This window comes from Neovison vison, chromosome 14 (genome assembly GCF_020171115.1).
Source record: "Neovison vison isolate M4711 chromosome 14, ASM_NN_V1, whole genome shotgun sequence".
Classification (NCBI taxonomy): Eukaryota; Metazoa; Chordata; class Mammalia; order Carnivora; family Mustelidae; genus Neogale; species Neogale vison.
In genome coordinates, this window is record NC_058104.1 from 17,886,868 (window position 1) to 17,914,454 (window position 27,587).

At 55.5% G+C, this 27,587-nt stretch overlaps 2 protein-coding genes across 12 annotated transcripts; both read left to right on the forward strand.

Annotated features, from left to right (window-relative positions):
* The first annotated feature begins 1,827 nt into the window (after positions 1 to 1,827).
* ZNF205 (zinc finger protein 205) lies at positions 1,828 to 12,143 on the forward strand. 5 transcript variants are annotated; one of them, XM_044233327.1, is made up of 7 exons: positions 1,828 to 1,987; positions 4,796 to 4,918; positions 7,692 to 7,905; positions 8,212 to 8,303; positions 8,694 to 8,814; positions 10,585 to 10,686; positions 10,949 to 12,143. In XM_044233327.1, exons 2-7 carry the CDS (start codon positions 4,862 to 4,864, stop codon positions 11,989 to 11,991), a joined length of 1,629 nt encoding a protein of 542 aa, XP_044089262.1. In that variant the 5' UTR covers positions 1,828 to 1,987; positions 4,796 to 4,861; the 3' UTR covers positions 11,992 to 12,143. The 5 variants fall into 5 exon arrangements, with proteins under 5 accessions (XP_044089262.1, XP_044089258.1, XP_044089259.1 ...); XM_044233323.1 differs by lacking the exon at positions 1,828 to 1,987 and adding an exon at positions 3,677 to 3,870; XM_044233324.1 differs by lacking the exon at positions 1,828 to 1,987 and adding an exon at positions 3,677 to 3,870 and having other exon boundaries at positions 10,588 to 10,686.
* Positions 12,144 to 15,309: 3,166 nt separating this feature from the next.
* On the forward strand, positions 15,310 to 27,255 carry ZNF213 (zinc finger protein 213). 7 transcript variants are annotated; one of them, XM_044233062.1, is made up of 7 exons: positions 15,310 to 15,450; positions 15,600 to 15,673; positions 22,669 to 23,181; positions 23,864 to 23,987; positions 24,067 to 24,239; positions 24,443 to 24,566; positions 25,571 to 27,255. In XM_044233062.1, exons 3-7 carry the CDS (start codon positions 22,783 to 22,785, stop codon positions 26,305 to 26,307), a joined length of 1,557 nt encoding a protein of 518 aa, XP_044088997.1. In that variant the 5' UTR covers positions 15,310 to 15,450; positions 15,600 to 15,673; positions 22,669 to 22,782; the 3' UTR covers positions 26,308 to 27,255. The 7 variants fall into 7 exon arrangements, with proteins under 7 accessions (XP_044088997.1, XP_044089001.1, XP_044089002.1 ...); XM_044233066.1 differs by having other exon boundaries at positions 25,625 to 27,255; XM_044233067.1 differs by having other exon boundaries at positions 24,169 to 24,239.
* The last annotated feature ends 332 nt before the right edge of the window (positions 27,256 to 27,587 follow it).

Below are 27,587 nucleotides of genomic sequence, written 5' to 3' on the forward strand. Positions count from 1 at the left end.
GGTATTTTGAGGTGATGACACTGTTCTGGTTTCCTAAAAATGCACCAGTCTCTAACGAAAAAGTAACTTAACTTATTTCCACACCAACGGATCAGCCGGAGTGAGTCTTGCGCTCTTAGCCTAGTTTTACTAGCGTGTCCACTCCCTGCCTGTACTGTCCGCTGTCTAGCTCCCAGATCAAGCCAGTGTTCCGGAAGTTGGGATGTGGGTGATCCAGGAACATTTCCCTTTTACATTTGACCGGGTGGGGAATGGGGGTGGTTCTGGCCTTGGAATTCACAGCTTGCCTGGCCAAGGCGGAAGCTGAAGCCGCTGGCCTTGACGATCATGGAAGGAAGCCCTTGGTGTTGCTGCCTGGGAAGGAGCCTCGTGGCCTTCCCGACCGTGACTCCAGTGGGCCCTGCTCTCTCCCTCCCTTCTCCCTTTAAAACCCCAGCCCCCTCTGCACAGACCAGTCGGACCTCAGCTCTTTCCCCGGCTGTCAGCGGTTACCGAATAAAGCAGGCTTTCCCTGCTTCGACTAATGTCTGGTGGTTTGGTTTTGACCCAGCACGTTCCTTTCCCTCCATCTGTTTTTATCTTGAGCAAGGAATGTGCCACAGAGGGGGCAGGGCGGCAGCGCACTCTTCACTCCCGTTTTTGTTTTTTTTTTTCACTCCCGTTTTTGAAACAAAATTCAGAACAGGTGAGTGTCGGGGGCCAGACGGGGCGCCGGGCCCTCATGCATACAGCCTCAGTTTCCCCACGCCGGACGCCGACTCCAGGGCTCCCGGCTGTCCGCCCCACGGTCCTCACCGCCCCGGCTGTCCCCCCTACGATGGCCACAAGGCGGCGCCGCGAGAGCGCCGGGAAGCCGGAAGTTGAGATGGGGCAGCCGGACGGGAAACGCGGGCACACCGGCCAGGGGCAGGAGGCACCAGCGTTAACCTCCTCCCTCGGCGCGGCTGTCCCTCGTGGGCGCGGACGGGAGCGCGCAGGCCGGGGCGGAGCCCTGGACGCGCGCACGGGCCGGGCCGTCGGGCGCCAGCCAATCACCGTGGCTTGCGTGGGCGGGGCGGCGTTGTTGCCTGGGCGACGCGCTCCGGCGTCCGTGTTCCGCCCGCTAAGGTTGCAAGAGGCTGTGGGCTCGCGGGCGTCCCGCGGCGGGGAACGCTGGCTCGTGCGGCCGCCGGGCGTCAGGGCACCGGGCCTCGGGCTTGCCGCTGGCCGCGGGGGCGCCCATGCCCTGGTCTCCGTGGCCCTGGGCGTTCTTAGTTATTTTCTTCAAAAAAATTTGTATTCCTGGGGCCCCACCTATGGGATTTCCCCACCTATCCGCTATCCTTTTCTTTTTCCGTGCTTAACGTTTGCTCTGTGCTTCCTCGATTATTCCTGTTTTTCCTTGGCCTCTCTCACGTTCCTTTATTTCCCCATACCGCCTGTCCTCCCTAAGGCTGCAGAGAGGTCTGCATTACCCCGTCTCCAGCCTGGCTGAACAGCCTTCATGACTACATGCTCTCCTCCCTTTACTTTTTAAACATTTTTTCCCTTCTTGCTTCATGTGATTCCTTTTTCTAGTTTTAATTATTGTGAGCGTTTTTGTGAGGCCGGAGTCAGTTCTCAGGCTAATCTCTGAAGGTAGATCCCATGATTTATTTACTGAAGGTGATCTCTCTTTTTTTTTTTTTTTAAGATTTTATTTATTTATTTGACAGACAGAGATCGCAAGTTGGCAGAGAGGCAGGCAGAGAGAGAGAGAGAGAGAGAGAGAGAGGAGGAAGCAGGCTCCCTGCTGAGCAGAGAGCCTGATGTGGGACTCGATCCCGGGACCCCAAGATCATGACCTGAGCCGAAGGCAGCAGCTTAACCCACTGAGCCAACCAGGCGCCCTGAAGGTGATCTCTTCTTAAGCTCAGTGAAGCCGCCAGATGCGGGAGTGTTTGCTGGTCCACAGCTCAGATAAGCATCTCCATCCATGATATAGCTATCCTCGTGACAGGCTCCGGAGGTGAGTACATCCCTGGTGCCCCAGGAGCTAGACGGCAGGTGTTTTCTGCTGGAGTTGTACGGAGTTCTTAAATTTTTATTTGAATCGTCAACATTTCACATCAATCTAATAATTCTTCTCCTTCTTCTTCTTCTTCTTCTTTGGCTTCTCTTGAAAAATTCTCAAGCTTTGGCAATATTGAGCCACCAGCTGCCCCCTTTGAACAAAATATGATTTCTTGAGGGCCCTGCAGCCCCTCCCCTACTACCATCTTGCACCCAAGCCACCGGTCATTTGTGGTGCTGCCCACTTGTTCGAGGCATTTAGGTTTTTGATCTCTGCTTTCCCTGGTGCCTTTCTGCAGTCTGTTAGGGACTGCAGTTCCCACACAGCAAATGTGAACACTCTTTCTCCTAGACCGGCCCAGTCCTAGAGCCAGCCCTAGAGGTGTTTCCTCTCATCTCCAAGAAGGGGCTAATGTCTGTCATATAGTAAGTGCTTAATACGTATTTTCCGAACACTTAAATAAATGTTGAGACTTCATTTAGTCTAGTTTAGGTGATTCCCTGGTGGGATCCAAACTGCTGGGCTTCCCCAGTATCCCTTTTGTCTGGTAGAGAAATGTTTGCCTGTGAATCAGGATACACCCACTGTGTTGGGACTCGGTGCACGGCTGGAGCTGATGTAGGCTGAAATGGGTCACCTCAGGAGTGAGTCCCCTTACTCTGGACACTGGTCACTGTCCATGTTGATGGAAAAACAGTCACGGACTGAGTTGTCAATCTTTTTTCACAGCCCCCTGTGGCTTCTCAGTTTATAGCTCTCTGGCTTGACAGCGGTATTGACTTTGGCTACAACTTTGGATATCCCTCTTTGCCTTGAGGATTAAAACACCTGGAAATACTGACCAGACCCCAAGGCTAATATTTTTTGTTCATCAAGGTGACAGAAGGCTAGATCAGAGTTCAATATGCTACAGGAGCAAGTGGGGACCATGTACAGCTATGTGAGAACGGCCCCCAAATGTGAGGAATATGAGTCCGGGGTTGCCTAATGTTCTGATTTTTCAAGAAAATCGATTTTATGACAAATATACTAATTGTTAAATGTTGGAAACTAAGTTTTAAAGAAATCAACCCCCTGTGGGCCCACATAGTACACCTGTAGGCCAGCACAGGGCCTGCCTTACAGGGTGAAATGGATACATGTCAGAGGACTCTGATGGTCAGAGGCCATGGTTATAGGGAGGTTCCTGGAATCTGACTCTGGAGCTGGCCCCCCTCTTCTCCTGACACCCATCCCCTGTGCCCTGCTCAGGGGGGAGATGAGTTCTTCACCCTAGAAGTGAAGCAGTCTCTGAGCCTCCATTTTGGGAGCCTTGGCTCTCAGGGTCCGAAGGGAAGGCCAAGACTGAGAGTTGGAGTCTGGGAGCCTGTGGATGGCTGGGTCAGACCCCATTACCCCTGTTACACTCCCCAGCCTGGAGATGGAGGTGGGGAGGGGAGTCTAGAGGAATCTCACATTGGTCCAACATCATTTCAAGGTTTGGGGCACGGGGGTGAGGGTAGGGCCTCAGGGTGTGGGGCATGGGGCTGAGGGTAGGTTCCCAGGCCTGTTTACTAAGTTTGCTCTGAGGGAGACAGAACTCCATGCCAGTCTTGGGGAGAGCCCAAGACTCTCCCCTGCTCACTGGCCCAGGAACGTCTCCATGGAGACACCACAAGACCTCCAGAAGCCCTGTGTATGGAAGAGGACCATCGTGCCCCTCTCCCCAGGAGAGTGTCCTTCCTTCTGTGAGAACAGCTGCAGTGCCCTCTCTGAAACGTCAAATGTCAGAACCTTCCAGAGAATGTATTTCCCCGTTCTGGCGTCCCTGCTTTGCTGGTTTCACAAGTGCACGCCAGGTAAAGCGATCGTGAGCGGGCAGTGAGGATTTAGGATTCACCTCCCGGCTGAGATCAAGTGCAGCCCCGCTCAGGACCCCAGACCCGGAACCCTCGAAGCCAGGGACCCTGTAGGGCTGCAGCTGCGTGGGGAACGGGATCTGGGAGGGACTTCCTGTTGTCCCTAATCCCAGTCTCCACCCGGCTCCCGGCCCGCTGCAGGCTGTGGAGTCTCCCTTCCCCGGGGAAGGGGGCCCCCCCCACCGCCCGAGGTGCCCCCTCCGCCTCCGCCTCGGTGAGAGGGGCGCCGGGGAGGGTGCCTGGATCCTGAGATCCTTGTGGGTGGTCATCTGGCAGGAGGGGACGGGGTCAGAGGTGGAAGGCTTCAGGCTGGACCAGAAAAGGGGGCCTGGACCCAGGTTCGGGAAGGGGAAGGATATGGTCTGTCCAGGTCCGTGAGGAGGATGGACTTGGCGGGTGGTTGCAGTTTCGGGTTGCTCAGTTTCTGCATCCCGGGCAGGGCCAAGTCAGGTCGAGCGCGGGGTGTGTGTGTGTCCCGGGCCTGGGAGACGGTGGGGCCTTGATTCTCCCTCGGAGCTGGCTGTGACGGGTGTGGCCACACCCAGCACCTGTTTTGTTTATAGGATCTCTGCAGTCCTTTGGGCTCCTGATGGCAGGAGAGACAGATGCCGAGTCAGCCCTGACTTTCCCAGCTGGGCTGCTCAGAGATGCAGAATTCTGGCTTAAGTGACAAAGGGGACGATACAGAGTAGCATTCTGTTAATCGAGGGACCAAAAACCATCCTAGGGAGTGAGGTCACTGGAAGGCAGCTGGAAGGTTTATTTCTGATTGGGACCACGGGTGGGTCTGGTCCTGCGTGGGGGATTTTCACACTGCTTCAGAGGTACCCGGGAGACGCTGGCTGACTTCTTCCTGCTCTTCCAGGCTCCTGGCCAGAGCTGGCAGGGGTTGGCCAACGACTTAGCTGTGCTTCCTACCTCTGAGATAGAAATGTCTGCGGACGGCGGAGGCACCCGGGCTGCCCAGGACAAGGAGAGAGCCCTAGAGGTATGGACAGGGTGCTGGGTAAGGGATGTGTGCCCTGGAAGGACCGGGAGCAGGAGGGGACTTTCAAGGCAAGGTGCCTAGACCAGTGGAAGAGTTAGGCTCACCGGGGTGCAGGACTGGTGGATGGGGGTGATGGGAGGTGGAAAAGGTGGTGGGAATCGACAGCTACCAAGTTTCTCTGCTTTGCCTGGTGAGTTAGTTCAGTTGTCATTCGGCCAAAGGCCATACAAAATAGCAGGGAGGCTGCATGGTGCGTTTTCCTGGTGGGGTTCCTCTCCGAACGGTGTCCAGAGCACGCAGGGAAGCCTCAGTTTACCCTCCCTTCAGCTTTGGACCCCATCTCCATTCTGGGTCTAAGCACCTAGTCCTTCACGTACCTGTTGCCCACGTGTGTAATTATAACCTTCGGTGGCGGTGGTGGTGGGGCGACCAGGGCCATTGGGCTTGGAATCAAAGGAACATGAGTCACCTGCGGCCAGGTGTGTGACCTTGGGCAAGTCCCCTGCCTCTGGGAACCAGGTGTGTCATCTGTAAAACATCTGTCATGTGCCTGCTGTTCCCACAGGCTGTTCCAGGCGGTTGGGAGGCTCTGAGGTGGTAATTATTGTAATACAGAAAATAGAAACATCCACAGCAACTAGAACCTAGGTCAGAGAAACCCTTAACACCTCAACTCGCATTTCCAGGGGTTGTAGGTTCAAATACAAATCAAGTGCGGATCTTTCTTGACTTGCGACGGGGTTACATCCCGATAAAACCATTGTTAAGTATCAGAAGTTGAAAATGCATTTAACACAGTAACCTTCTGAGCATCATGGCCTAATCTCCCTCCCTCAGACGTGCTCAAAACACGTTAACATCAGCCCGTAGTCAGGCAGAATCGCCTCCCGCAAAGCCTCTTCCATAATGAAGTGGTGAGTACGACCGTATTGAAAGAGAAACACAGTTTGTGGGTCGTTTCCTCTCGTGACCGTGTGGCTGACCGGCAGCTGCGGCTCCTGCCGCCTCCGTCCCCAGGGACGACCGAGCTGCGGATCACTAGCCCAGCAGAGGATGCAAATTCAAAATCCGAAGTACGGTTTCTGTGGAATGGATATCCCTTTTGTACCGTCGTCGGGTCGAAAACTGGTTAATTTGAGCCGTTGTAAGCCAGGGACCGTCTGTATCATTTTCGTACCACAGAAGCACAAAGAAGCCCCTGCACTGTTTGCTTTCACTTCCACGGTGCCTTTGTAACACCCAGTGGGCCTCACGCGTCCCTGATGTTCTCTGCTGCTGTTGGAGTCCGTCAGCTCACACAGGAGAGGAGTAGTAATAATTATTGGCTCCACTCTGTGTTTATCCAGAATGTTCCAGAGCGCACAGCTCTTTCTCACAGGTTATCTGTGTATGAGGCAGAGCAGCTGAGTCTCGGAGGCTGCCTGGCCCAGGTGGCTCCCTGGCCTGAGGGTCTTTCTCTTTGAGACCCTAATGTAGATGGAGGTGGAGGTGGCCCAGGGAGAAGCCTGGCCGGTCGCTGAGCTGCGGAGGCCAGTGAGGCCTCACCGGGGGCCTCCCAATGCAAAGGAAGTGACTTGCCCCAAACTCTTGAGGTTTGTGGTGCCTACTTGGGGGTGAGCACCTAATGAGGGGCTGGCCTAGATTTGAGCCCTGGTTGCCTGACTCCAAAGGCTCTTCTTCCCCATCCCAGGGGCTGGAGCTGGGGCTGGTGTGAAGTGGGGGGACACTGGAAGTGCCATTGCAGTGGGTGGTGCTGAACGGGTGAGCTGGGAGGTTTTCCCTCTGTTGGGCCGGGGCAGGCCTAGGCCATGGCACAGTTAGTGGTACCCTTGGGCCTTTTTCTCCAAAGCCCAAAACTTCACATTGAGTCAGGCTGGAAATGGCCCAAGGCCACATGATACCTCCCTGTCATCTCCAAGAAATGGTGGCTCTGTCGTTGACTTGTGAGTTGGCTACCCTTGAGTTCCACTTCTCGCCAAGCCCTAATGGGCTCTCTGACCTTGGGCCGTTGTCTGACCTCTGAGCCAGGATCACAGTGTCCTGTGTCTGTGTAACAACCAGCATTTATTCCCTCAGTTTGAGAGGCCGGGGTCGCAGTGTTGGAGGGGCTCCCTCCCCAGCCTCGAGGAGGAGGCTCCTTCTGCCTCTCAGGGTCTGGCGGCTCCATGTGTCCCGCGGCTTCTGTCCCCCAGCTCTGCCTCTATATACATGTGGCTTTCTCTGTATTTCCATGTCTTTTCCTCTTATCAGGACACCAGTGATCGGATTTAGGGCCCAGTCTAAATGCAGGATGATTTCCTCTCAAGATCCTTAACTAATTACAAGACCAGTGCTCTAACCCCTGAGCTATGGAGCCGATCCTTAACTAATTACAAGAGTGAAGAACTTTATTCCAAATAAGGTCATGTTCTGAGATTCCGAGTGACATGAAATCTGGGGGAACACGTTCAATCCACTACACTCAGTTTCCTCAGTGTTAAACAGGAACAGCCCATGCTGCTGTGGGAGGCACGAGGCTGGAACTGAGAAGAGGCATCTGCCCCTCGCCCGACCTCGAGCCTTCCTTCTTTCCTTCGTTCCCTGGCTGCCTCGGCCTTGTGTCGGTAAACCAGAGATGTGTGGGTCCCCAGGGCCAGCAGAAGGAAGCAAGGGCCGCTCTTCAGGCTGTGCCTTGGATCTGAGTGTGTGTGGCCCCTGCCAGGACCTTTAGGTGCGGAGCTCGACAGGGTCTCCTGTTCTCTGCCCACGTACTGATGGGGGCTGTCGTTCCTAGGTTCCGGGCCATGGGCATCCTTGTCCAGAAATGCTTTCTGAGTCGGAGGAGATGGTGCCTTTGGGAGCCACTCGGGAGTCACCGCACATCAAGATGGAGCCAGAAGAGCCACACCCCGAGGGGGCATGGCAGGGGGATGGGGCTCCGGGAACGCCGAGCTGGGTGTCCCTAAGCCAGGGCTCTAAGGAGAAGGCGCTCTTCTTGCCTGGTGGAGGTGAGGACAGGGATGGAGAAGGATGTGGAGGGAGGCTCTTTGTGGGTGGCAGCTGTGGGGGGAGGTGGAGGCTCATAGCACAGGGGGGCAGGGCATGAGCTCTCCTGCCATGGAGATGCCCGGATGTCTGCCCACCTGCCCCTCAGAGGCCGCTCCTGCGCCACCTCAGAGCCTGCTGACCCTCTTCTTGGGTCGGGTTGGGGTGGATTTGGAGGCAGCTCTGGTGTCCCCTGGGGTCGGCTCAGGGGCAGCAGCGGGGCCCAGCAGGGTGAGGTGGCCGCCCTGAGGACCTCTCTGCTCTCTCAGCCCTCCCCTCCCCCCAGATCCCCGTGCTCGCTCGCGAGGGGCGGACCAGAGACCGCCAGATGGCTGCGGCGCTGCTCACCGCCTGGTCCCAGGTCAGTGTCCCCGATCAGGTGCACGGCTGAACGGAGAGCACAAGGACATGAAGGAGTGGCGTCTCAGACGGGGCCTCGTTGTCTGGATCTGGGGGCTGGAGGAGGGGTGCACCTGGACATCCTGAGCTTTGGCTGTGGTGCCAGAAAGGGCCTTTTCTTTGTGTCTTATCGCCTGTGGTACACAACTGCTTTGTTTTTTACAGCCCTCCCCCACCAAAAAAAAATGCCCCCCTTGGGCGGCTGTCCTGTTTCACCGTCAGATGGGAGCACAGGCCTTGCTTGGGGCAGTGGGCTAGGGGCCAGGGGCAGGGGCGGCCCTCATCTTGGAGCCATTCCCCCCCGCCCAGGGTGTCCCGCCGTGCCCTGGAGAGTGGGTATTTTGTGTTGCAGATGCCGGTGACTTTTGAGGATGTGGCTCTGTACCTCTCCAGGGAGGAGTGGGGTCGGCTGGACCACGCCCAGCAAAGCTTCTACAGGGACGTCCTGCAGAAGAGGAACGGACTGTCCCTGGGTAAGGGCCTGAGCTTGTGCTGGGGTGACCACTTCTGAGGCCCGATGCCAGAGGTGGGGCCGTCCTGCCACCCCCTCCTCCCCCCACCTCGGGCTTAAGCTTCTCAGCATCCACATGGGCCGCTCTGTTCTCCCTGGTGAAAGACACGCGCTCTGTGCTGACCTGGAGACCACGAGCCACGTGTGGCTGCTCAGCACCAGAAATGTGGCTGGAGTGCCTGGGCTGATCCTTGATTTCCTTTTAATCGGTCAAGTTTGAATTGTTGTAGCCCCTCATGGCGAGTGGCCATTGCGCCAGGCAGCGCTGGCCTTGCGCTTCTGCTTTCCGGTCCTTCTGCGGTATTGGGCTGCTCCTGCCACCGTCCTGCTCCTCCAAGCCCCACCTGAGAGGTGTGTGTGTGGAGAGCTTGGCTGCCTATCGGGGCTTTGTGCCGGGGGATAGGGGGTCCTGGTGCCAGCTCATCTCTCCAGGCCCCCAGACCCTGAGCTGTCACATCCACCCCGAGGGGCCTGTCCTCTCTTCAGAGGGGCCTTGGGTCCCTCATTGTTTCTTATGGTAAATCAAGTCCCAACACCCCAACTTCTCTGTTTCAGACACTGTTTTTGTTGGCAGAATTGAGAGGAGCTTCTGGCGCTCGTTCCTTCATTGCCATTCAGTTCAATCTGCCTATTTGTCTGTCAGTACCTACCAGGGGCACACTTGCTGGTCTAGGGGAGCTGGGGGCTTGGTGGTTTCACCTTGACCTCGGCGGTGGGCTTCAGAGTCAGGACAGCTCACGCCTTTAATTATCTTGGCTTTGCTCACCACCCATCGTAGCACTCCTCATGGCCCAGAGCGGCAGGCCCAGGCAAGTCCTGGGAGGTCAGAGGGAACTCAGCACCCACCTGCAGCCCCACGGCCAGCCTCACAAGTGCCTGAAACCCGGGGGCGGGTCCCACACACTCCTCTCTTCCTGCACGGTCTGGTTTGGGGCGTGGAGGCTGGGCCGCTCTGCTCTCTGACTTGACCAGAAGCCCCAGGCCCTTGCCCCCGGGGACTTGGCCAGGGGGCTGCTGGTCCCTGACTTCTGGGCTGACGGCACCCCTGGCTGCTTCTCCTGGGCCCTCCCCCTGGGCTTCGGTCCACCACTGTCCCTCCCCCAGGAGCCCTTCTTGCCCCTGGTCTGGAGAGCTGCGGGCCTGGAGACATTGCTGGGCCTGCAGCTGGGGGCCTGTGTGACAAAGGGGGTTATCAGCAGCTGACCTCACCTGGCCCCTCTCCTTTTGCTTCTGGGGCTCATTCAGGGAAACAAGGTGGAGCCCACCTCAGCCCTGAGGAGAGTGAGTCAGGCGGTTCCCCTACAGTGCGCTGCCTACCGAGGGCTGGACTCCGGACCCCATGCGAGTTTTCAGCTTGTGTCTTTTATTTCTTTTTTTCTTTCTTTTTTTTTTTTTTAAAGATTTTATTTATTTATTTGACAGAGAGAGATCACAAGCAGGCAGAGAGAGAGAGGAGGAAGCAGGCTCCCTGCTGAGCAGAGAGCCCGATGTGGGCCTCGATCCCAGGACCCTGAGATCATGACCTGAGCCGAAGGCAGCGGCTTAACCCACTGAGCCACCCGGGCGCCCTGTCTTTTATTTCTTTATTTATTTTTAAATTTAGCTTGTGTCTTTCTACTCCATGTTTGCAGAGCTGCCTCCCCATTTCTGCCTCTTCATTTGGGGGGTTTGTCTCCTGCTGTGCAGCCTGGGGGTTCCACACTGAGCACAGCATCTCGTGTCTCTCTTTCAGCAGGATTTCCCTTCAGCAGACCTCTCTGGGGCTCCCAGGGACAGGGCAAGGGTGAGGCATCGAGCTCGAGCCAGCAGATGGGAGACGACAAGGAGAAGGCAGGTGTGTACAGAGGTGACAGGTGGGCGGGCACTGTGGCACGGGCCTGTGGGCTCCTTGCCGTCACTCCCGGGTGCCCCTTGTCAGCGCGGGCTCTCTGTTGCCTGGGGTGCAGACCCATGCCAGGGACAGTGCTGCCGGCGTCCTGTCCTCTGCCGGGGTGGTGGCTTTTCCTTCCAGGGTCCTCGCTCTTACCTTCCTTTCCTGAATTCCCCTGGGTCCCTCACGGAAGTCTTTTCTGTCTTGCTGGAAACTCTTTCTCCAGGAGCCATTGAGGCGGGCAAGGAGGAGCCGGCCCCATCCCTGGCAGCCCTGGGGGATGCGAAGGCTTCCAGAAGCAGGGTGGGGAGAACCCCGGGGGATGTCCTGCCGTGCAGGCAGCAAACCGGCAGTGGCCAGAGCTCAGGGCCGGCCAGAGACGGTGGGCAGCTGGGTCCCCTGCAAGAGATGCCAGCAAAACCGGCGCCACCCAATGCCAGCCTCACGGAGAAAGCCAGAGAGGGGCAGGTGGGCCCCCCCGAGAGCGGCGAGGAGGGCCTGGTCCCCGACGGTGATGCCGGCAAGAAGACGTACAAGTGTGAGCAGTGCGGCAAGGCCTTCAGCTGGCACTCGCACCTCGTCACCCACCGGCGCACGCACACAGGTGAGAAGCCCTACACCTGCACGGACTGCGGCAAACGCTTCGGCCGCAGCTCACACCTCATCCAGCACCAGATCATCCACACAGGCGAGAAGCCCTACACCTGCCCCTCCTGCTGGAAGAGCTTCAGCCACCACTCGACGCTGATCCAGCACCAGCGCATCCACACGGGCGAGAAGCCCTACGTGTGTGACCGTTGCGCCAAGCGCTTCACCCGCCGCTCGGACCTGGTCACCCACCAGGGCACGCACACAGGCGCCAAGCCCCACAAGTGCCCCGTCTGCAGCAAGTGCTTCACGCAGAGCTCGGCCCTGGTCACCCACCAGCGCACGCACACCGGGGTCAAGCCCTACCCATGCCCCGAGTGCGGCAAGTGCTTCAGCCAGCGCTCCAACCTCATCGCGCACAACCGCACGCACACGGGCGAGAAGCCCTACCACTGCCTCGACTGCGGCAAGAGCTTCAGCCACAGCTCCCACCTCACTGCTCACCAGCGCACCCACCGCGGCGTCCGGCCCTACTCCTGCCCCCTCTGTGGCAAGAGCTTCAGCCGGCGCTCCAACCTGCACCGGCACGAGAAGATCCACACAACGGGCCCCAAGGCCCTGGCCATGCTGATGCTGGGGGCGGCGGGGGCTCTGGCTGCACCCCCGCCTGCTCCCACTTAGGAGGCAGAGGGGGGAAGGGAATGCGCCAGGGCAGCGTGAGAGGGGTTGTGGGAAGGGAGTGGGGGGTGCCGGCATGGGGCGGGGCATGGCAACACAGGAGCTAGGGCGAGGCGCGGGCACGCTGGCTATGAATTAAAGGCCTTGGAATTCCACCCACCACTTGTGCTCGGTCTCGTGGGGCCCTGGTAGTGAGCATGGCTGAGGCATCCCTGAGTCATTGTCCTGGGGGCTTGGGTACTTTTCCCGGCCTTGACCTGACATGGGGCCAGTCCAGAGCACCCAGCACTGAAGTCGATGAGCAAAGGCTTCTGGGCACAGAGAGGTTTCCAAACCTGAAGCCAGCCAGCCAGTTGTGAGACCGTGGATCCACGTGGAGGGGTGGCCTGCTGCTGTTGCCGCCATCACTCTTGTCCCGGGGGCACGGCCCACTGAGCCCAGCACTTTCTCTCTGCTCTTCCGTTTGGGAGCTGGAGCAGACCTGAGCCAGCTGGGAACTCATGCTCTGCTGCCCTCCCTGTCTCCTGTCTCAGGCACTGGACCCCTGTTTTGTGACTGGACATTTTCCATGCATTATAGCTGGGGCCCAGCTATAATCCAATGAGGATTCCTCCCTTTGCCAGGGACCACTGTCCCTCCTGGTGCCTTCTGAGGCTGCTGCCAGCTCTCTCTGCTACTTTTCACCTCCGTGGCTTCTTTGTACATGTCCTTTATGATTTGCCCTACCTGCCCCCGTCTGGCTCTTTTACTCTTGGCCTTCTGATTTTTGATCTCTGTACTTCTGTTTCCTCTTCTCTCTCCCCCTCTTTTTTCCCCCCTGGGGAGGAATGGGCTCAGCCTGCTTATTACCCAAGATTTGCAGGTTGGCTCCCAAGATGACATTTGGTTCTGACACCGACTGACCTTGAGGACACCCGCATGTGGGAGGCCATTGAGCCTCCACCTGCCTGCCTGGGTCACGGTGCTGGCAGGGTGGCTGCAGCCCAGGCTGGCTCCTGGCTCCCACGGGGGCTCGAGCAGGAGAGGGGACTGACGATAGTCATAACTGCTAGTTGAGGGGCCAAGTGCCATGTGTATGTCACTTTTAGTCTCCACAACTCTGATCAGTGGACTCTGTCCTGGTCTTATAGATGAGGAAACAGCCGAGAGAGAGCTCCAGGAACTTAGCCAACAACCAGAGAGCTGCAAGCTGGGGTTTAGGTCCAGGGATTTCATTGTGTGAAGAATACCCTATTTCCATGCAACAACTACTGGCTGTCTAGTGCATGTTATGAGGTGGGGTGGTCCAAAAAGGGTAAGACAGATAGTTGATTCGATCTTCAGGGGTGCTGGACTCAGCTGAAGATGGCAAGTCGGAAAGCAGGTCATCAGCCAGATGCCAGGAAGCTGCTGACTAGTGGGAACCTGTGCAGAACTTGGTTGTACCTGGGAGGTCTCAGTGGGATCTAGGGCTGGGTCGCTGGCTGGACTGGTTGAATTAGATGGCAATTCTTGAAGACATGAAAAAGAAAGCTGTTTTCTCCCTTCACCTTGTCTTCATGGCTTTCTGGTCACTCAGAAATGGAATTTCTCAGCTTGGCTCAGTGTAAGGGGCTGAAGGGGGCTTGTTCACCTAAAGCAGGCGTGCTGCTTCCAGAAACTTGTTTTCTGATGAAAAGAGGCAGAAAGGGCATTTATTAACTTGGTACTAGCTTATTTGCACTGTGGATATGCATTTGCTTCCTTGGGCTTTTTTTTTTTTCACGATTTTATTTATTTATTTGACAGAGAGAGATCACAAGTAGGCAGAGAGGCAGGCAGAGTCTAGAGAGAGAGAGGAGGAAGCAGGCTCCCTGCTGAGCAGAGAGCCCGATGCGGGACTCGATCCCAGGACCCTGAGATCATGACCTGAGCTGAAGGCAGCGGCTTAACCCACTGAGCCACCCAGGCGCCCTCTTTTTCTTTTTTTAAAGATTTTATTTATTTATTTGACAGAGAGAGAGATCACAAGTAGGCAGACAGGCAGACACAGAGAGGAAGGAAGCAGGGTCCTCGTTGAGCAGAGTCTGATTCAGGGCTCAATCCCAGGACCCTGGGATCATGACTTGAGCAGAAGGGACAGGCGTAACACACTGAGCCATCCAAGTGCCCTGCTTCCTTGGGCTTTTACGGCCAGGACTTGAACCACTGAGGTCTGTGGAGTGATCCAGAGGGTTGGTTAAAGACTCCACTCTGTCCTCTGAGGAACTCAGAGACCTGGAGAAACTGTTTCCCCTTTTCATAGCACCGTCGAGAGGGACATGATTCCAAGGGCCCCGTGAGTCTCAGTCCACATTTCCCTAGAGACCCACTCAGAGGCCACCATTCTGGGATAGAGCTGGAGAGAACATTTTATGAATGGAACTTGGCAATTTAGGAAACATTTGGCAAGATCCATTAAGACAGCGGAGGTATTGGAGATGCCATGGAAGGGCCTAGGGTGTGAGGCCAAAGGGCGTTCGTGACTTGGGGGGTGATAGAGAGGTAGCTGACTTCTGGGTGGACGCCAGGGAAGGGTCTTGGTGTCGCTGGCCTGCTTCTTCCCGGCTTTTGTTCTCATGGGACCTCCCAGCTTCGGCCTTGGAAGGCCCCCACCTGGCTACTCACGCTTCACCTAAGTCTTCGCAGTCAGAGGGAGGGCGAGGGCGAGGGAGGAGGCGCAGAATATTCCTCGCGGGCTGCCCACCCACTTCTGTGCTCCCCAAGGCACCGCCCGGGTCCTTGCTGCAGGGGGTGAGGCCCCAGCTGGCCCTGCTGCCCTCCCCGGCCCGGGGGCGTCTCCCGCACTTGGGTGACTCCGCGGGGAAGCCAGGCGGTGACATTGGAGAGGGGCTCGTAAGAGGACGACCCTCCCTAAGGGCCCTTGCAGGGAGGAGGAGGGTTTTCCGGGAGGCCCCGCCCCACCAGCTCCTCCCTTAGCCTATCAGGGAGCGGGGCGGGAAGGGGGCGGGGTTCAGCAAAACCGTCCAGTCACTACCCTTTTTCTCCCCGTCACTCCCCAAGAGGCACGGTTGCCCGGCAACATCCGAAAATCTCCGCTTTGGCGCTGTGCGATTTCCCTTCTGCCCGGTGGCAGTTGCCGAAGGGACCAACGACGCGGGGCGGACTCCTGACTTCGCCAACGCCCTAGCTTTCACAGCGGGCCCTGGGCCTACCACCGAGATGCCGAGCCTCCTGCCGTCCTAGAGGGGACTCGGGCGAGGGGCGGGGGTAGGGGGCCGCGGCCAGAGCCGCTTCCGGTTTCGAGCTGCCAGTCCCGGCGTCTCGTTGCCGGCTGGGAACTCCGGGAGCCGGATTCCCGCAGCCCTCTGTGGCCGCCGCGCTGGAGCTCGGCGGGCGCGAGGACAGCTCCCGCCGGCGTTCTAGCACCTTCTGAGCCCCGGAGCAGGGCCCGACAGTGGTGCTGGGGAGAGCCGGGAGGGAGACCGCGGTCCTCTTGGAGGGGTGAGGAGCTGGGGAAACGGAGGTGGCCAATGCGAGGGGAGTGGGGGTGGCCCTGAGAGCGTGCGGAGGCAGGTGAAGGGCGGAGGGACGTGAAGTGGGGCTTTGCTGCTTTCACTCATCCGTTTATCACATGAATGCCTGCCTTCCAGGTTCTTTGCCAAACGTTGAGGAATACGCGATGACAAAGCCAGACGAGGTCCTTGCCCTAGGAGCTTCTTGTCCGGTGAGGGAGACTGATAAGCAGATAAGTGACACACGTTGTTTTCAAGTAGAGACAAACGCCAGGAAGGAAGGAACGGGCGAAGCGATGGAGGGGGATAGGAACCGACTGTCAGAGCGGGCCGCTTCGAGGCGGGAACATTTCAGCTGCGACTTGGAGAATGACAAAAAGCTGTTTTACAAGGATTTGGGGGCAGAACCTTCCAAGCAAGGGGAGCAAAATGAACAAAGGCCCTGCCATGAGGAAGAGATTGATATACTGGGAGCTGAAATGACACCTCTGGTGGGTGGGAGGGAAGGTGAGAGGTGCCTGCAGGAGGCGGGCAGGGGCTCGGAAGGTGCTAGAAGGTGAGACTTGCCAGGGGCTGTGTTCTGAGGTTTCTCCTTGGTATAGGGCAGAGGGTGGAGAAAGGGAGGTTATGAAGATGATCCAGCCTTTCTCATCTTCGTGTTCCTTTGCCAGCCTGTGATGTGTGGCCTGTCAGGCTTTCTTGCCCGGGTTGCAAAGACAGCACTCCGTGGCCTGCACCTCTGTCACCTCCTAGAGGACCCCAGTTTTTCTGTTTTCAGCTAAGAAATTTCCAGGCCAGTCATGAAGATTAATACTACTATCCAACTGGCCACTGACCAGAACAAGTTGGGCTCAGATGTTCAGGGGAAAGTGGAAAAAGTGCCTGGAGGGCCTAAATCCCACCACCTCTCCTATACTGTATGCTCCTGTGGGCATGCCCCTGTGACAGGTTCCTGGCGATGGTCGTTCCCTGGTACTAAGCACTCACTACTGAGCTCTTCCTGCGTGTAAGAGTTAGTGCTGGGCTCATTTACATCATCCTTATAGCAACACTGTGAGGCAGTGAATCAGGATTCAGTTCCACTACAAATAATAGAGAGGTAGGCAGCTTATAGTGGAACTGGTGTGGCAGCCCGAACCCACAAAGTCAACAGGGACCCTGGCTCTTCCTAGCCTGCTGCTGTACCACCATTCAAATGCTATCTCATATCCCAAAACAAGGAGTAGGATCTTCACACATGCTGGTTTTTAAAATGTAAACCAAATGGGAATACTATGTACAACTTTATCTTAATAAATCTGAAGTTGTAGATGAAAGGGATGATTTCCTAGAAAAGTGAAACTACCAAAGTGTACTCAGGATGACAAGGAAATTCTGAATATCTAATATCCTATGAGAGAAATTATAAAACTAATTACTTTTATTTTCTGTTTTTTAAAAGATTTTATTTATTTATTTGACAGAGAGAGAGACAGCGAGAGAGGGAACACAAGCAGAGGGAGTGGGAGAGGGAGAAGCAGGCTTCCCACCAAGCAGGAAGCCCAATGCGGGGCTCAATCCTAGGATCCTGGAATCATGACCTGAGCTGAAGGCAAACACTTAACGACTGAGTCACCCAGGCGCCCCTATGCTCTGTATTTTAAAGCTTATTTCTTTAAGAGAGAGAAAGAGTGAGCACAGGTGGAAGGGGCAGAGGGAGACAGAGAATCTCAAGCAGACTCCATGCCAAGCATGGAAACTGATGCTGTGCTGATTTCACAATGCTATGATCAGGACCAGAGCCAAAACCAGGAATTGGTTGCTCAACTGACAGCCCATGCAGTGCTCCTAATGTTCCTTTTTTTGCTTTATTTTTTTCAAAATTGCATTTATTCATTTGAGAGAGAGCACAGTGTTGAGGGGGAAGGACAGAGTGAGGGGGAGAAGTAGACTTCCTGCTTAGCTGGGAGGCTGACTCAGGGCTCCATCCAAGGATCCTGGGATCATGACCTGAGCCAAAGGCAAAGGCCCAACCCTCTGAGCCACCCAGGCACCGCTGTATTCTATTTTTTATTTTTATTTTTTTAAAAGATTTTATTTATTTATTTGTCAGGGATAGAGGGAGAGAGAGCGAGTGAGCACAGGCAGACAGAGAGGCAGGCAGAGGCAGAGGGAGAAGCAGGCTCCCTGCCGAGCAAGGAGCCTGATGTAGGACTCGATCCCAGGACGCTGGGATCACGACCTGAGCCGAAGGCAGCCGCTCAACCAACTGAGCCACCCAGGCATCCCTGTATTCTATTTTTAATGAAACAAAACAAAACAAAACACCTCTTACTAGGCAGTAATCTCATTAGGGTATACACTCTGGTTGTAATAGATGTTCAGTACAGCAGAAGTTTAAACATGGTATCTATTTCTTTCTCACATCACTGCCTAGGTATAAACCCAGGCCTAGTTTGGTGGCTCCACAATCATCAGGAGTCCAGGCACTTTCTGTCTTACTGCTTCGATACCTCTGGGTATTACTTAAGTCTGCATGGTCCACGCCACTGTGTCCAAATTCCTATTAGCACCTAGGAAAAAGAGAATAGGAAGACAGGACCCATCCCTTTCTAGTAAAATACATATATCACGTCTGCTCACATCTCATCACCTTTAATTTAATTACATGGCCATGCTTAGCTGTAGGAGAGGCTGGGAAATCCTTATTCTTTTTTTTTTCTTTTTCTTTTTAAGACTTTATTTGAGAGAAAGAACAAGCTGGGGTAGGGAGGGGCAGGGGAGAGGGAGAAGCAGACTTCCTGCTGAGTGGGAAGCACTACATGGGGCTCGATCCCAGGACCCCTGAGATCATGACCTGAGCAAAAGGCAGACAGTTTAACTGACTAAGCCACCCAGGTACCCCTACTCCTTATTCTGAATGGCTATGTGCCTGTTGAAAAATTCTTACTATAGGAGAAAAGTGATATTAGGGAACAGCTAGTAGTTCTTTTGCTGCAAATGAGAATAAATGCTTGATATGAGCATGGATATATATCAGAGAGACAATGGGTAACTGTAAATCATTAAAAGTATTTTCATGAAGCAAGAGAGTGATGTCTGTTGTCCTCAATTTTTTACACTGTTTAGAGAATTCTGTACTAAGAAAATAATGAGTATAAATTCTGGAAATGAATATAAATTTTCCAGAAAGAAAAATTAGACTTCTTCATTATTTATTGATTATATTTCCTAGCTAGAAAAATAAATACTTTCAGGGGAAAAAAAAAAAAAAGAAAGAAAGAAAAGAAGTACTGTTGGGTGGTCAGTTTCCATGCAATTGAATGCAAATAACTTGTCATTTACTGGCACTGACCAATAAAATATATGGTAAGTGTGCCAGTTATTAATTTATTATTTCTCAGCCCACAATACACACATTTTTCCCGCTTTGTGGTACTAGAGCCTTTCTCCTTTGCCAGCCAACTTGATGTTAGCCTTTGCCAATAGAGGGCGACGAAGAACAAAAAGGGACTTTCAAGTTCCTTTTTTTCAGTGCGTTTTCCAGGGGACCAGCAGAGGGAGCCTAGGAGCATCCACTTCAGCAGTGGTCCCAGAACGTTCTTGACTCACGCCCTCCAGCAAATTGTTAAAGCAGATGCTAGAAGGTGGGTGTTTCTATAAATGACTTGCAAATACAGGAAACTGGAAATCGTCTAAATGACCCAGAGTAAGGAACTTTAAATAAAATTTGGGGGACGCCTGGGTGACTCAGTCAGTTAAGCAGCTGCCTTTGGCTCAGGTCATGATCCTAGGCTCGGGCTTGAGTCCTAAATTGGGCTCCTTGCTCGGCCGGGAGCCCGGTTCTCTCTGCCTCTTCCTGCCACTCTGCCTGCTTCTGCACTCTCTCTCTCTGACAAGTAAATAAAGTCGTCGTCTTCTTCTTTTTTTTTTTTTTAAAGATTTTATTTATTTATTTGTCAGAGAGAGAGAGAGTGAGCACAGGCAGACAGTGGCAGAGGGAGAAGTAGGCTCCCTGAAGAGCAAGGAGCCAGATGTGGGAGTCGATCCCAGGACGCTGGGATCATGACCTGAGCCAAAGGCAGCTGCTCAACCAACTGAGCCACCCAGGCGTCCCTAGTCTTCAAAAAAAAAAAAAAAAGTAAATAAATAAAATAAAAATTGGAACTTCGATACTATGGAATACTATGCAGCCTGCAAAACAGTTGCATTTTATTTGTACATGGTGATACAGAAAGATACCATTTTTATTTTTTTTAAAGATTTTATTTATTGGGGCACCTGGGTGGCTCAGATGGTTAGCATCTGCCTTCAGCTCAGGTCACGAGCCCGGGGTCCTGGAATTGAGCCCTGCATTGGGCTCCCTGCTCAGTGGGGACCCTGCTTCTCCCTCTTCCTCTATTGCTCCCCTTGCAGTAAATAAAAAACATTTTATTTATTTATTTGGCAAAGAGAGCACAAGCAGGGGGAGTGGCAGGCAGAAGCAGAGGGAGAAGCAGACTCCCCGCTGTGTGGATAGCCCAACATAGGGCTCAATTCTAGGACTCTGGGATCGATCTGACTGAAGGGAGACCCAGGAGCCCTAGAGATATCCTTGATAGACTTTTGTGTCAACAAAACATTACTTACCATAGAATTATTCCAAAATTACACTAGAAATATCCATAGAGGTAGAAGTGTAAAAACAGACTAAAATATTAATAATGTTCACTTCTGAATGGCCTTAATAGGAATATATTTTTACCTTCAGTTAGTCAGCAAATACGTGCCAGGCACAAAGCCAGATGCTAGGTGTAGGGCAGTGAAAACGCTGACCTCACGGAGTTTATAGCCCAGTATTGGGGGACAAATATTACTCAAGTATGTCAGGTAGTGATAAAAGAGAAAAATAAGGTAGGACAGAAGCATGGCGGGAGGCTGTTCACATAGGCTTAGGGAAAGCCAGTTGGAGGGAGCGACATTTGAGCAGATCGAGGGTGCTGGTTTTGTGGATACAGATAGCTTTATAATTTTCCGTACTTAATTCCGTACTTGCATAATCAAATCAAAAGACACTGCTTTATAATTCAGGAAATATGTATTTCCTGAAATACAGATATATATAGCCTTATATATATCTATATATAGATAGGTAGGTATAAATAAGATAGCCTTATATAGAAAGACAGCCTTAGATCTCCAGGTAGAGAAGAGTGTGGGAGCAGGTACAAATGCATGGGAAGGAGAACCCAGAGCTCCTCCACCGCCCCGCAGACGAAGTTGCTGGCGGGCGACCGGGGGGCTCCCCGGGATCAGGGTGACCGCGTGCGGCGTACTGCCACAGCACCCCCGCCGAGGCTCGGGTGCGAAGATCGCCGCAGGAGGCTCCGCGTCCCTCGGGGGACTGCATTTCCTAAAAAGCTCCACGCCCCGCTAGGCGCGGCTAACGACTTCGGCGAGGACGGGACCCAAGAGGCTGGAAAGGAGTACCCCGGAGCCGAGCCGCGCGCATTCAATTCGTGGCTGGGCCAGATGCCGTCTCGGCCCACCAGACCAGCCATGGCTTTCCTTTTTCGCCTTTCACCGACCGGGGTATGGTAGAGAAATAGGAAAAAAAGAGTTTAGAAGCTGATCTCAGCTCGGGGGCATTAGGAGGGCGCTGCTACCTCCTGATTGGCCAACTCTGGGAGTTCTCCTCGTTCATTGGCTATCCGTCAGGAAGAAGGCGGACTCAATGGGCGAGGGGCTTTTGGGGGCGTGTAGTTCGAGTGCTTCTTGCGGCGCGCGCACTGTGTGGTTTCCCGGCGAGCCTCGCGCGAACTTCCGGCGCAAGAACCTGGCGACGGAACTAAGAACCCCTGGACAGTTGTGGGCGGTGTGTATCCTGGGGGCGGGCCCGGCGACGCGGGCTGCGGGGCTCCGAGGTCGAGCGCAGGGCTCGGGGTAGCAGGGGCCGGCGTCTCGACACAGAGGCCGAAGGGGGCGCGCGCTGCTAGGAAGCGCCGGGGGTGGGGTCGCCTGCGCCCGCCTTGCCCGCCCGTCGCCTCTCAGCTGCGCGCTGGCGAGGTTGTTGGGGTCGGAGCGCCGGGCTCCGGCCGGTCCGCGTTCCCGCCCGCCGCGTCCTGCCGAGCGACCCTGGTGAGTCCCGGGCCCTCTCCGAGCGCAGCCTTCTCCTCGGTCACTGGAGGATGAGAATGGAGCGCGTACTTTTCAGGGGTGTTGTGAGGAGTAGGAGAATAAAGTAAATAAAGTGCTTAGTGTGTAGTAGAGAAGGACTGGAAGCAAGCTGGGTGCCTCTCTTGGGTAAGAACCTGGAGCGCATTCACACTTTGGAATCTCCCAGAGCGGCTAATGAAGAAGCATTGTTAGGTGGGAAAAGCAAGATACAAAATAGTACGTGCAGTAAGACCTCATTTCTGTAAGCACACAAAACCACTTGGTTTCCCCCGTACCTATGGATACATTTCCAGTAAATGGACAGGGAAAAGTCCAGGAGGTCACATGTCATACTGTTAATGGGAGGGGGGTGCAACTGCCTTTGGAAGGGAGCTCCTATTTTGTGTTTCTGTGTTGTTGAAATCCCCCGCATTTTATTATAACGCTCTGTGTCATTTTGTTGTTGTTGTTGAAACAAAAGAGCAATTGAGGAAAATTTCAAAATACATACTTTTCAGGGCTATTGTAAGGAGTATCTATGGAAGGTATAAATATGTGTCATTCATTCGTATGTACCTGTGGATAAATGGCTTAGCCTGGTGTTTGTGAGCTCACCCCAGGGCCAAGATGTCTTGGAATTCAGAAGTTTTCAGATTCGAGGAAGGTAATCTAGCACACATGGTATATCAAGCAACCCCACCAGAGGAACCTACAGCAATATTCAGTCATCCAATGTGTTAATTCCATTTTTTACTGAAGTGTAATACACATACAGAAACACATGGTAAGTACAACTTGGCAAATATTTACAGGCTGAAGAGATACATAAATATTTTTGCTGTAAGCTGTACGAACATTTACCTTGAGGGAGATAAGTGGAGATTATGAATGTGGTCATTAGGCCAGGTAGTGAACACCTGGGAGTTTTGGATCTCAAAGCCGAGGATAAGGGGCTGTAGACATGTCTTAGTAGCACAGAATCACATGAGCGAGGCCTAAAGAAGACTTCAGAGCCAGGAGAGGACTGGAGCAGGCTGGCTGGTGTTTGCTCATGTATTCCCCCTCTGACCCCCGCCTTTTGCTCTTTTCCCAGGAGTACCTGTCCAGATGCCCACCCAGCTGCCACAGGGGATCCCTCTGGGAGACTGAAGGGCAGGCTCCCAGGCCCAGGTTGAGGCCAGCCAGTCCTGAGCTTTAGACCAGAGGAATGGCAGCACCCCCAGAGCCTCAGGATGAGGCCCCTGGGGAGGGAGAGGGGCTGCTGATCGTCAAGGTGGAAGATTCCTCCTGGGAGCAGGACTCTGCCCAGCAAGAAGATAGCAGGGATTCTGAGGCCTGTCGCCAGCGCTTTCGGCACTTTTGCTATAGGGATGTGGGCGGGCCCCATGAGGCCTTCAGCCAGCTCTGGGAGCTCTGCTGTCGCTGGCTGCGGCCAGAGCTGCGCACCAAGGAGCAGATCTTGGAGCTGCTGGTGCTGGAGCAGTTCCTGAGCGTGCTGCCCGGAGGCGTCCAGGGCTGGGTCCGAGATCGGTGTCCAGGGAGTGGAGAGGAGGCCGTTGCCTTGGTGGAGGTCCTGCAGAAGCAGCCAGTGAAAGCATGGCCGCAGGTAAGGGGCCCCTCTGAACCTGGCTGGCACCTGGCTACAGAGCGGTGGCCATCTCCGTAGAAACAAGTCCTCCAGGGGTGGTGGTGATGCAGAGCCAGAGGAAGCAGCAACAGGAGCATGTCATACAGGTGTTGCCTTTTGAAAGACACTGTCCAAATGAATCTGGTTTCTTTTTAGTGGCTTTGGAGGGTGGACCCAGTAGGACCAAAGTGGGCATGCTCCAGGAGGGCAGTTTGAGCTCCACGCTTGTTCTACAAATACAATGTTCTGCTGTAGTCTAGGCCCTGGGGATATAGTCATGTGTAATCAGAGCAGCAGAGTGGGTACAAGAAGGCAGCTGTCCGTGTGAATCCTGCTCTCTGAGGGGTGTTGGATTCTTGACCTTGGGGAAGGTGCTAATGAGTGGCTGGGGTGTGGTGTTCCGCCCTGGGTGTGGAGGTCTGCCCCCACACCCCCGTACTCAGGGGCTCTGTGATTTGGCCCTGGGGAGCTCTTCTTGCCTTGTGCTTGATTGGGCACACAGCACTGCCTGGTGTCACCTTCTCTGGATTTTTCTGGGACCCCATGTGGATCTCCTTCCCCACGTCCTGAGGGACGTGTTCTGTGTCTCCTTCCCAGGGATTAAGCTCTGTCTCCCCCGTCTGGTCTCGGTGCTGATGAGCATGTTGTGGTCCCCGCACAGGAAGTGCCCTCAGAGGAGGTGGAACCCGAGGCTACAGTCCAGGGACCCCAGGCCAGGGGGCTTCACATGAAGGTGGGGGCGCGAAGCTGGCCTCGTGCACCTTGGGAGCAGCACAGCTGTGGTGGTAAGTAAGCTTGTAGGCCCCACATTGCTGGGCAGGGGCCTGGCTCCTTCCCGAGCCTTGTGCTGAGGGTAGCAGGAAGGGTATTTCTGTTCCAGAAAGCCTAGGGATGCGTGTGCATGTACACGTGTGAGATCTCACTCCTGGCCCGGGCTGGCGTCTGTGAGCCTCTGTTCTTCTTCAGCCCAGCTTCCCGCTCTTAAAGAAGGGAGAACCAGAGAGACAGCCGACACCTGCTTTGCCTCTGAGGCCTACGTGAGTTACCAGTCCATTTGTCCCCTCTGAGGCCCACGGTGCCATCTTGAGTCCCTAAAATGGACCTTGTCTTTTCATCAAGGCCTCTCCCAGCTCTCCTGGCTCACTTGGACCCATCCTGTCCCCCATCCCCAGGGGTGCTCCAGAGTGGCAGTTCTGAGCCAGATGGTTTGTTTTTGTTTCTGTTTTTGATCTTATTCAAGGGACCTGTGACATTTGGAGACATTCCCTTCTATTTCTCCCGGGAAGAATGGGGCTCTCTGGACCCTGCTCAGAGGGAACTCTTTTGGGACATAAAGCGAGAGAACTCCCGGAATGTTGCCCTGGGTAAGCAGTGGGTGCAGACTGGACCCTTGGGGTCCTTGGCTCCTCTGAACTGGAAGTAGCAGCTGTCGTGGGGGGTCCCGGTGACAGAGGGTGGGGGCGGGCAGGCCATACACCTGCAAATGTTCCTTTTGGAATCCTCAGTCTTCCTACCTCCTCCTTAGCTGGCTGGAAAGTGGCTTTCGCTGGGTCTTTTCAAGAGCCCTGGGTGATTTTCCTTTCGTGTCAGTGTTCATTTTTCTCGGCCTGTGAGTGTGTGTTTCCATATGGTGGGTGCTCGCCCCAAGTCAGCACTGTGCTGAGCTCTCATTTGGGCATTTTCCTGTGATTCTCACCACCTGCTGCACAAAAGTGTGGTCGTGGGTCACAGACAAGGGATCTCAGAGAGGTCAATGGACGCTGAAGGGACTGAGCCGGGACTGTCCTTACAACAGCCCACGAAGAGGAGCTGACAGTAGGAGCACCGAGTGTCCATGTGCCAAGGCCTGGGCCCTGCTCTTCAGAGGCCACCCTCCTGCAGCTCCTGTCCCTGCTAGAGCCTTTCTGAGCCCTGTTTGGGGGTTATCTCGTGGAATCCGCATGACCCAGCGGGCGGGCTAGGATCATTCTCTGTGCAAATCTGTTGTTGAGTTTAGGGGATAAGAGCTTGTGGAATGTGAGTAGCCACCTAGGCGGAACCCATGTGGCTTCTCAGTTTCTGGTAAGAAATACTGAGGGTTTGGGTAATTTATAAATTACCTGAATTTATTGTTTCAGCGCTTGAATAGCCAAGGTTCAGAGCATGGGACGTGGGGTGCCAGTGTGGATATGGCTGTGGGAAATTAGGCGTGTGATTAGTAGGCGTCTATACAGGCAGGATCGGCCAACTGGATCCCCTTGCCTCTGCCTCAGAAGTGTTTCTCTGTGGCCGTTTTGTCATGTCCCTATTTTATGGCGAGGAAACTGAGGCTGGGGTCTGTGCAGCCCAGGGCTTTCTGGACCTGAGTCCTGTTTCTGCCTCGCCCCAGCTCTGGTGCCAGAACCCAGTGGAACTGAAGAGGCCGCCCCCTCTCGGATTGCAGGTTTGGGGCTCCGGAGCCACAGGGAGCAACCCGGGCTGGAGGAGTCGGTGATGGCACCGGGGGGCCAGGCCGGAGACGGTGGCCGTGGCACGGGCCATGGTGACGTGACTGCGTCCTGGAGCCCCGAGGAAGCTGAGGCTTGGGAGGGCGAGGCCCGGCCAGGGGCGCCCCTGGGCCGCGCGGTGGGGGCGCGCAGGGGGCGGCCGCCCGCGCGCCGGCGGCAGCTGCGGGACCTGGCGGCCGAGAAGCCGCACAGCTGCGGCCAGTGCGGCAAGCGCTTCCGCTGGGGCTCCGACCTGGCGCGCCACCAGCGCACACACACAGGCGAGAAGCCGCACAAGTGCCAGGTGTGCGAGAAGAGCTTCCGCAGCTCGTCGGACCTGCTGCGCCACCAGGGCGTGCACACGGGCCAGAAGCCCTTCTCCTGCTCCCAGTGCGGCAAGAGCTTCAGCCGCAGCGCCTACCTGGCCGACCACCAGCGCATCCACACGGGGGAGAAGCCTTTCGGCTGCAGCGAGTGCGGCAAGAGCTTCTCACTGCGCTCCTACCTGCTGGACCACCGGCGCGTGCACACCGGCGAGCGGCCCTTCGGCTGCGGCGAGTGCGACAAGAGCTTCAAGCAGCGCGCCCACCTCATTGCCCACCAGAGCCTGCACGCCAAGATGGCCCAGCCTGTGGGCTGAGGGCTGACGAGGGCCGGCGGGGGTCGGGTCTCCTGAGGGTGAAACAGGCACTGCAGGCCTCCTGGGCTTCACCCTCCCTCTGTGGCCTCCATCTGGGCTGCCTGCCCTGCCCTAGGGCCTGGCCGCCGCCTCCCCCCACCTCACCCCGCTCCCAGGGAGTGGGACGCCCCCCCGTACCTCATGGCCATTTCCCTTCTTCCTTCCTGGGGCCGCAGCCCATTCCTTGCCTGTGGCCTCTGCGTGGGAGACAGGCTGTGCCGTCAGGGAAGTGTGAGGACTGGGGCAGGGCCTGGGGTCTTCCGCACTGCCCTACCAACCCCCACCCCCCCACCTTGCTGGCCCCCGTGGCTTTTTGTTTCCTGCCCTGTGGGCTGAGTCTGTGGGCCTGGCCCTCTGCCCTTCTAAGCTGTGCCTTGCACTGGGTGTGGAGGACAGGCCATGACCTGTAGGATGCTGCTGGGCTCTGGGAGGGACAACCTATCCTGGGGAGGATCTGGGTCCTGGGTATGGCCACAGGAGGCTTCCTGGCCACATCCGCTCCCATTTCTAGGCCGTGACCGCTGGGCCCTGAAAGGAAACTGGCTGCCTCTACTCTTAGCCTACTTGCCCCCAAGCGAGTCCCTGAGCGCACTCCCAGGCCAGTCTGGTGAGGGTGGTGGCGGCTCCAGGGATGTGAGGCCCACACTGAAGACCAAGGACAGGGCTGCTGGAGGCTGGCTGCCCCCAGCGGCCCCCCCACTCCAGAGGTGTGGGGTTTGTGATACTTAACACTAGCACTCTGTTAGCACTCAGTCGCTGACTCCCTAAGCACTGCATTCCGTGCTGCGGGCCACAGTGTCTGCAGATAGGCGACAGCAGGGACCTACCAAAGGCTCTCTGAAGGAGCTTGGCTCTGCTGGTCTCCAAAGGGCAGGCAGCAGAGGACGTTGAATAAATAACGGAATCTTTCTCTAGGCTGATCTGTTCTTTGTGTGGTTGCTGGGCGGGGGTCCCGGAATTCACACCTGTCCAGCTCCCAGTTTGGGGGTGCCAGTGGCCCTGGCTTGGGGTGGTCGCCTGGTGGAGACCCATTCTTGGCTTCCAGGTTGTCTGGGCCCCAAAGTACCGGCGGGAGTCTCAGGACTCTCATCAGCTTGTGTCAGCCAAGGACCGGGGGCAGCTCAGGATGGGACAGCTGGTGACACCCCTCGCCACCCCGGCAGGACAACAAGAGAGCTGAGCAGGTCTTCACCGGGCCACTCCCTTTCTTCTCAATGGCAATCTGAAGAAACAGGCTTGGG